Source organism: Saccostrea cucullata, unplaced genomic scaffold (assembly GCF_032062105.1).
Source record: "Saccostrea cucullata isolate Sc308-1 unplaced genomic scaffold, CSIRO_AGI_Scuc_v1 ctg15375, whole genome shotgun sequence".
In the NCBI taxonomy this organism is placed as follows: Eukaryota; Metazoa; Mollusca; class Bivalvia; order Ostreida; family Ostreidae; genus Saccostrea; species Saccostrea cuccullata.
In genome coordinates, this window is record NW_026918198.1 from 3,272 (window position 1) to 13,704 (window position 10,433).

General features: G+C 33.8%; 1 protein-coding gene across 1 annotated transcript; it reads right to left on the reverse strand.

Annotated features, from left to right (window-relative positions):
* Nucleotides 1–6,436: 6,436 nt before the first annotated feature.
* LOC134259106 (uncharacterized) lies at nt 6,437–10,171 on the reverse strand. The gene is made up of 4 exons (XM_062741706.1): nt 10,110–10,171; nt 9,871–10,003; nt 8,990–9,085; nt 6,437–6,631 (listed from the first exon to the last, which is right to left on the reverse strand). Exons 1-4 carry the CDS (start codon nt 10,122–10,124, stop codon nt 6,498–6,500), a joined length of 378 nt encoding a protein of 125 aa, XP_062597690.1. The 5' UTR covers nt 10,125–10,171; the 3' UTR covers nt 6,437–6,497.
* Nucleotides 10,172–10,433: the final 262 nt, after the last annotated feature.

A 10,433-nucleotide genomic window follows, 5' to 3' on the forward strand; every position in this document is an offset into this window, starting at 1 on the left:
AGAACAGGAAGAAAAAACATGAGTCACTGTCACCTGCTTTTGATGTTTCTATCCCGCAACGTAGTCGATTATCAAGAACTTGCTCTGAGTATGATCAATTTTTAAAGCGAAAAAGGCTACAAACTTGTCTGATAAGTTGATGTTACAGGGAAATTAAGTACTCTGTTAAGTTTTTGGCCGGTTTTTTTTTCGGTACAGATATTGTGTTTCCCATTATTTTATTTTATTTTTGAAAAAAACAATCCATGAAGTACTTTTCTTTACTTTTCATTATTTGGCTGTGGGTCAGAGTTTTGAAAGTTGTTTAAAGTAAATTCAAATTTTTTCTGCTTTCTGCCAAGCTTTAGTTTATATAAAACCTTTTATCTTTTATCTGTGTTTTACCAGAGTTTGTGGATAGTGAAATTTTTCATATAGGTTCTCCCCTTTTTATAACTTGGTAATTGACTGTCACACCAGATTTTTTAATTAAATATGTTTTAAACAGTTTTAATCAAATTGTACCCAAAATGACAGACTACACAGTATGTAGAGTAAATATTTCCCGGATTTATAATAGGGTTATGTCTTACACTTTTGAAGAATAATTGGTATATGAGTGCTGTTCACTCTCCTTTAATTAAAACACATGTCTGTAACATTTTATCCAAATAACTAATTTTTTTTAAACACATCTTTTTGAGTATGCCCTTTGTTTATTTGAATACGATATTCATTATTCCAGAGATTAAGGATTTGCCGGATTGTTCATTACCTTTTTTCAACTATTCAAATAGGGCATAAAACACAACCTCGTGAAATTCCAGAGGTGAATCAAATGCCGAAAAACAGTAAGCATCCCTGTCGACCTTTACACCCGCCATGATCCCTATGATGAGATCAGACAGATGTCTGTAGTCAAATTTATTACGAACCAAAGGTATGGCACGCCGATTGGTTCAAAAGTATTTTCTGCACAACGATCAAGATTTTATACACGAGCTAGATGAAAAATTACACGAGTAAAATAAAAATGCACGTATAGGTAAAAATTGCACATAGTTTGAAAGATTTTAACACAAACAAAATGAAAAATACACGAATCCGACATTTTTTGCACGATTTAGGGGTATAATATGCACAAACAAAAATAAAAAATTACACGAGCAGAGAAAACTAAAAATTACACAAACAATTTTACTGCGCATACAGCTGCGCATATCATTATTATGCACATAGAATATTCATTGTGTTCTTGATTTTCTGTACTCTTTATCGCTTCATGTATACTTAGCTGGATGTAATCAAGAATGGAAATTAAATGGCGTTGACGATGGCATGTGCTTTATTTTGCTTCTTTATTTCTTTGCTAAAACTCGATCCGATTTCTAGCTAATGTCAATCGAACAATTATGAAGTGTTTCCAAGTGATCTATATGTGAGAATACGTTTTTCGAAAATATTATGTTTATCTTACATTGACCGATATAACCAATATACGGAGGTATTATCTGATGCCAGACAAAAATTGTGATAAGAAGGAATCGTATAATGCGGGTAAAAAAATGCATACTATGCATACTCGACTCGGAACTAAAAGTACCTAACGATAAACAGTACGTTTGACTAGGATCTTGATTTTCAAAAAAAAAATGTTAGAATTATTTTGTTATGTTTTTTATTTAAATAAACTTTCTATAGCTTTTGAAAATTTCTAATTTGTAGATACATCTTTAACGGAAATTACTTGAATAAATATGAAATTAACACTCGCATAATGAAACGATTAATAAAGTTGATTCTTTATGAAGTTGGCAGAATCATTGCTGATTATAATCACTGAGCTGTAGAATTAATTTTGGTACTTTTCACTTGTACCTATTTTATTTTCTTTACCACTCGGAATAGGAAATTATGTATGCCTATATTCGATTCATTTGGCTGGATAAATATTCGTTTTAAGTTTAGGAACGTTGGGATTACGTTAGATGTATACAACATGTATTTAGATCTCATGCGCGGATCTAGAGGAGGTCGAGGGGGGGGAGTTACCATAGACCCCCTTCGAAAACGCTGACCCCCCCCCCCCCCGGTAAACGCGAATATGTGTGCATGTGAAATGGATGTGAAAAGTGAAAGATTTGAGGCAATAGACGTCATAACACAACTCTCCCCCTCCCCCCACGAAATAGATTTTTGACGTTTTGGCGATTTTTTTTTCTTCCTTTCTTTTTTTCTTTTCTTGTCAAGAAATTTCTGGGATTGGATTTTTTTTGACTGGGATGGACCCCCCCCTTCCCCTCGGAAAAAATATCTGGATCCGCGCCTGCATTTAACGCCAGACATAAAAAAAAATATCTTATTCTAATAACACATGTATTCATACTTATAAAATATCAGGATATCAGTTTCGTTGGAGATCTTTAGTCTACTTTGTTATGAATTCTTTTCCATGTAATCTCATATTTTCAGTTATAAACTACTCAATAAAAAACAAGACATTTCTTGTGAGCGTTACTCTCATTCGTAATGACGATTACATGATAAATGTTTTCATTTTAATAAAAAGGACCAGATAAAAGGAGAATATATATACCCTATGTGTTTTATGTACATGGTTACTTTTAAAACAGTGTGCTTTACTAAGTACAATTATATTACATACAATGTTACAAATGGATGCAATAAAAAAAATTAGAATGGATACAGCAGTGTCATAGAACGCGTTTTATCACTCTTAAAAAATGCAAATAATTCATGTTCTTTATTCTGTACATTTCAAATTCGACTTCATGATTTTTAAAATTATTTTCCAAACACTAAGTGTTTTGTAAGATTACTGTTTTTTACCCAAATACATGTATATGGCCATTATAAAAAAAAAACATGATTATATTATTATGAAACGAAATTAATCGTCAATTAGGCCTATAGATTCCAACCCCCCCCCCCCCCCCCCGGTTTTTGTTGTTGTTGTTGTTTTTTTGTTTGTTTGTTTGTTTGTTTGTTTTTTGCAAACAGAACCTACTTCCATTGTAAAATGTCCACTGAAAAGCCCCCCCCCCCCCCTATTTTGTTGCTGGATTGGAATTAAAGGTGCCTCACTACCACAACGAAATAGGATTTTCGAGATTGGACGCTTTACCTTTTTTTTTTTTTGCTCGTTAATTACGTTTTTTTTTTAGGTTATTTGGCACCCCACCCCCTTTAAAAAGTGATACTACATATGTATCTTCATATTATAATTTTAAATTGTTATTTTTTTTAAAATTGTCTCACTGCTGTGTAAATATGCATTTTACCTATTCAAAATAATCTACACGAGAAAAACAGAAATTAAGTTGAAATTCAAATAAGTAAAACGACTGTATAATTTTACTACATTTTCATGGATACATGTATTTATGTAATCATCACACGTTGTTCAAAATTTAAGACACTCCAGGCAGACCTTGATAAACTGGGCATTTGGGAAAGGAAGTGGAAGATGGAATTCCATCCTGATAAATGTAATGTACTATCAGTCAGCAGGAAGCCAAACCCAATACATCACCAATACAAGCTACATGGCCATACTCTAGAACACGTTAAAAGAGCGAAATACCTCGGCTGTCTCATAACATCAGACTTGAAATGGAGCGATCATATAAGTAACATCTGTAGCAAAGGAAACAAGACCTTAGGATTCCTCCGCCGAAATTTAAATATCAGCTCAACATCAATAAAGGAGAATGCGTATAAGTCATTAGTTAGACCCCAGTTGGAGTACGCAGCACCTGTCTGGGACCCCTACACCCAAAAAGACACCTATAATCTGGAAATGGTCCAACGACGTGCTGCACGCTATGTAAGCAATAGGCATGGAAACAGGTCAAGTGTGGACAGCATGATACAACATCTGCAATGGCAAACACTGGAAGAACGTAGGCGAATTTCCAGACTCGTCCTGTTTTATAAGATCGTTCATGATGAAGTTGCCGTTACCAAGCATGATCGACTTATTCCACCACTACGTCGATCACGACATACTCACCAAGAAGCCTACCAATTACCATCTTGTAAAAGTGACTATAGAAAATTCTCGTTCTTCCCTCGTACCATCAAAGAGTGGAACCACCTACCACCAGAGATTGTCATGGCAAAAACACTTGAGACCTTTAGGTCTCAGGTGACCACCTATATGCCATGAATCATAATTAATATTTTAACCTTTTAACCTTTTAAATTTTTATGATTTTGGAACTCCATGCGCACCACACATGCCATAATAATCAACTAGTTGATTGTGGGCAGTACATGGCAGAAGCAGAAGAAGCAGAAGACTACATGTACTACTCTTTCACATTGGGCAAATTCCACAACCCAGATGACAGCAACATTGCTTCAAAATCTCTGTACGAATTGCTAATAACCTCCAATTAAAAGGTATCATTGAAGTGTTAAATAACAAATAACTATAAATCGATTAGCGTACACGTGTCTTTCATTCCATCCCAGTAGGGAGGAATTTCTCGATGTGAAAAGGTCACACATCCACGTCCTTATCTATTACCAAAGTACACACAGTGGGTGGTGGAGGAGAAGAGTTTGTTTTGTTGTTAACTCTCCTGTATTAACCCACGCTGTTTTTATTTATTTACCTTTACTATGATAATATCATTGTTTTAAACTTTCAAAAGATATTGCTATATAGAGGAATGAAACAAAAAATCTAACAATTAAACACGCAACTGATAATATACAGTTTATATGCACCCCCTTTTAACGTTATCTATATTTTAATCCGGGATGTTAATTTATATGCAAATTGTGTGCCTGTCAATTTTTACATGTATATAACACGTTAGGCATATTCTTGAGAGTCTAGCGTAATTCTGAAAGATTTTTGAACCAATCAGCATGCCATACAAAGGCCTAATGATTGTTTGGAGATATGTTAATCATTTATCGTTTCGTTGTATACTCTATCTGACATAATTTATACATGTAACTATTTGTTATTTCGCGCTAAATCTGACTCCAAAACATTTAACTGTGTCTACCTGATCAAGTTCACAGCGAGTGTTAAATGTAGATATACTAACTCCTCCTACATAAACAACTGGTCCCAACATCTGGGGTTTACCAAGGTGAATTTATGTCCTAGATTTGTCCCAACTATATATCGAGTCGACATATAATTATGTGAAAGTAACTACTGTTAATTGATTAATGTTGGGTTGAAGGCCGTAACAGTTTTTTTTTCTAAAAGGTCTGCTTCAAAGGAATATTAAAACAAGTCGATTTATAAAGATGAAATATATGGAGATAACGAACAGTTTTCAAGCTCAAAAGTCCATATGACAATACAAAATAGGAGCACAGCAAACATGGACCTCCAAAACATCAGAGGTAGGATAAGGTACCATTGAGGAGTGAGCATCCCTTGTCGACCAATCGCAACCGCAGTGTGCTCCTTGTCATGATTAGGAAATAATGGGAAAATCCACTGTGTAAAGGCCTAACAATGAGTATGAAAACCGTCGGTTAGTATTTGACTCAATGATAAGTTGTATTTGTTGACAATGTTTCGATCATAGACCTTACGAAATGATGACTTTTAACGAGACTGCTGATATTCTTGTTTCATCAACTTGTTTGTCAATAATTTACCTTGTTTTAGAAATTGTTCATACGTAGAGCATGCAATTGTGTATCAAATAAACTGAGAAATATTAACCTCGTAAGCAAGTGATGAAGGTATGTTGCTGCATAAGTAAGGGAAATTGACGATTGAAAAGTTAGTTTAAAAGTCATCACGTTTGACTTAAAGATTGATTATTAGATTACCAATAACGACTAGTAAAATATCCAAATATAAAGCAGACTCTGTTGTGTCTTTTATCTCAACTTCACCGGGATATACCGCATCGACATAAGAATAGAAATAACCACTGTTAATTGGTAATACCTCGTCGATACAGAAGTACAATTAATGTCCATCTAAAATTAAGATCTGATTTCTAAATACTACAAGAATTTTTGTCAACTAGGAACCCTGGCATCGTTTTAAAATAAACTTCAAATACTTTTATGCAACAGAGGTATCAAGAACCTCTAACTAGATTCTTGTACTTTCGTGCAGTATTGTAAGGATATAAACAAACTTTTGTTTATAAAGAACATGGAATGAAAATAATTTCATATAAGTAAAATAAATAAACCCAGGCACATAAAATTCCGTTTAAATTCAAATGTTTTACAGAGCCAAAACAATATTATGAGGGTTGTGGCAAAAAGGAAAGAATTGTATATTTTACATCTTTGATAAAAGACCCGAAATGAATCCAAAAATAAATATTTATCTATGAACCAACATATTGTTTGTGTTTTGTTTGTATCATGTGTGTGTCCTTAGCATTGTGTTTTCTAAAGTGCACATTTTAAAATTACTCAAAATATTGACAACGATTAAAAATTAGTAGAGGTGCATATTTAATGTGTGGAAAAATGGAAATAATGGTAAACTGCGTCTTCACTTAAGGTGGAATAGCACAGTTAGGGTTTGAAAAACAGTTATGCCAGTACTCCCTCTGTTGCTTCACCCAGGTGGCATTGTAACAGCGAGCCTGTGGGCAGCACACCCCAGACATCGGTGTATAACACTCGTAGCCTATAACATAAAGAACATTGGTATATAACACTCGTAGCCTAAAACGTAAGGAACATTGGTGTATAACACTCGTAGCCTAAAACATAAGGAACATTGGTGTATATTTACATTCTGTGTATTTTTTCCTTATGAAATTCATTAGAAATCCACGACATTCAAATTTCTATAACACACGCGAAACCTTGTCACCTCGCGTTAGAATACACAGTAGGAACTATATGCATTTTCTATAATCTGGGAACACCAAAATGTACAATGTTTTAACTCAATTTAATTAAAAACTATAATCCTGTTAAATTAACGTAAAAATACTACAAATGATCATTTAAAATCAATTTGTCACCTTTTTTCCTCGCAAGGTTTGTTTGCGTTATTTAACTTTGCAACGTCATCTGACGTCACAAACGGCTCTTACGTCTATTAACCGCGTCAGTTTTGAAGGGCGTTAAATTCACATTAAAGATAAACGAAATAAGCAATCAAGAAGAAGGAAAATTAAAGAATGTAAATATAAGCATTGAATTCATATTTTTGGCTGTCTTCGGTCCTATAACACACCTGGCCGTGCTGACAAATTTATCATACCGCGCTAACGCGCGGTATCCAATTTGTCGGCACGGCCAGGTGTGTTATAGGACCGAAGACAGCCAAAAATATGAATTCAATGCTTAAATAACACTCGTAGCCTATAACATAAGGAACATTGGTGTATAACACTCGTAGCCTATAACATAAGGAACATTGGTATATAACACTCGTAGCCTAAAACATAAGTGACATTGGTGTATAACACTCGTAGCCTAAAATATAAGGAACATTGGTATGTAACAGCCGTAGTCAATAACATAAGGAAAATTGGTATATAACACTTGTAGCCTATAACATAAGGAACATTTGTATATACATGTAACACTCATACTCTATAATATGAGGAACATTCGTATATAACACTCATACTCTATAACATTGAGAACATTGGTGCATAACACTCATAGTCAATAACATAAAGAACATTGGTGTATAACACTCGTAGTCAATAACATAAGTGAGATTGGTATATAACACTCGTAGCCTATAACATAAGTGACTTTGGTATATAACACTGGTAGCCCATAACATAAGGAACATTGGTGTATAACACTCATACTCTATAACATAAAGAACATTGGTGTATAACACTCATAGCCTAAAATATAAGGAACATTGGTATATAACAGCCGTAGTCAAAAACATAAGGAACATTGGCGTATAACACTCGTAGCCTATAACATAGGAACATTGGTATATAACACTCATACTCTATACTATAAGGAACATTGGTATATACCACTCATACTCTATAACATAAAGAACATTGGTATATAACACCTGTAGCCTTTAACATAAGGAACATTGGTGTATAATACTGGTAATCTATATCATAAGTAACATTTGTGTATAGCACTACTCTATAACATAAGGAACATTGGTGTATAACACTCGTAGACTATAACATTGAGAACATTGGTGTATAACACTCGTAGTCACTAACATAAGTGATATTGGTATGTAACACTCGTAGCTTATAACATAAGGAACATTGGTGTATAACACTCATACTCTATAACATAATTAAGGAACATTGGTATATAACACTCCTAGCCTAAAACATAGGGAACATTGGTATATAAAACTCATAGCCTATAACATAAGGAACATTTGTAAATAACATTCTTAGTCAATAACATAAGGAATATTGGTATATAACACTCATACTCTATAACTTAGGAAACATTGATGTATAACACTCGAAGCCTTTAACATAGGGAACATTGATGTATAACACTCATACTGTATAACATAAGGAACATTGGTTTATATTTACATCCACTAAATATAGTCTTCCTAATTTCTTATGACAACTAATTAATCAGTTCATGAACAGCACTAAGCATATCACCTGTATGAACATCCTTGATCAGGTGCTGTTCCATCAATGAAACGTACTAAGACGTACATATCAATGATGCGATAATTAATATTTTCAATCCTACTTTAAAATATAATTTAAACAGATATAAACATAAACAATAAAACGTCTTTCGTTGGTTGTTAGTAGGGGAATGAATGTCGCTGCTATTGCAAAAAAAAAAAAAACATTGCATAATCCGCTTACGCGGGTTGTGTATTTTTTCTGCAAAAAATGCGACACTTATTCCCGTGTGACAATCACTTAGGAGAGTGTGATTTGAATGGTTTGCTTACCATTCCAACTCCTTTCTTAATAGCATGTATGTATTTGAAATATAAACTATACATTATACCCCACTCCATCCTTCCCCTCGGAGTATCTTGGGCTTGCCTTAGACTATTGATTACCTGGTTCACATTTACAGTAATGTGAGTCACATGCTTCGTGTTCACGTGACAACTGTGACGTACACTGCCCTGAACGGTCCATTATTAACTCTCCGCCTACAACAAATCAAAATACTTATTATAAAACCTCTTATACAAAAAGAACGTATCTGGATTAACCTTGTCGTCCCTTTGCATATGTTATACAATGGTTTAGAGCTTTTTCTGAAATAAGCATTTGCTTAATTTTAGAGGCCAGCTGGCCATCTTGTCGCCTTTTTCAATAAAGTTTAACTAACGTCGTTAATTTACAGTTTAAAAATATTAAAAAGATGGGCGACAAAACATGAAAAAAACTTACGTTTCAATTTTATATTATGTTTCTTTATCTGATTTTTATTTTTAAAAATCTACTGATCTGTGATATTATTAGTAGAATGTTGATAGAAATTTACATTTTTTTTTTCCTTTTTTGGACAGAATTAACTTTGCTAAACTAATTTGAAACCCTAAAAAGGTCATTGAAAGGTAACAACCTTTTTTACAGCATTTTGACTAAAACACTTAAATAAGGAACTGCATTCAGTAGCGTATTTGCATCAGTTAATAGAAAGAGACAGAATACATTTCTTGATCAATTGCATCAAAATAAATCTTTGGCAGTATGTTTAAAAAGTGTTTTAAATTTAATTTTTTAAAAGAATATAATAATATACTGTTGAAATTTGAAATAATTGTACGCTCTATTAAATGTTGTTCGTTTCCTCTGAATTTCTTCTCACGACTCTATCTAATATCATCGTGAAACCATTAAATATTTATCAAACAATTCGTTGGCAAATTTTTCATCACATTCCTTTCTAGATATCAAGCTTTATTTCAATTTCTCAATTCAAACTTACCAAAATGTCCAAAACCTTCCGAATGCAGTAACGGCTGACCGGCCATATTCCTACAGCACGTTGCTGTCTTGGGACAGTCGTTCCCAAAATGACAGCTCTGGGCATTGATACTGAACACAACAGACAACAAAACCTGTTGAAAGTATATGCTTTATTTACGTTCTGTAAACATCACAAAAAATTTGTCTGAAGACAGAAATAACATTTTGCATTATATTAAGTCGTAAAGAAAGACTTACCAGAAACACATACATATTTCCAGTATAACTAGCAAGGTATTGATAAGTTCTTATCACACCGCCACGTATCGCAATATATCAGTTAACTCAATATCGAAATCTATAAACATCTACTTTTTAAAAACATATCAATAAAATCACTTTAACAACTGCATTACATCGGGACATAATAATCCCATCCCTTTTTTTCCCAACTTATTTTTGGTAGTAGTATAAACGGTCTGGATGGCCGGGTCAACTGAGTGCACTTTTGGGGTTTGGGGGATAGCCGGGTCAACTGAGTGCAGCCCCTGGGGGAGGATAGCCGGTTCAACTGAGTGCAGC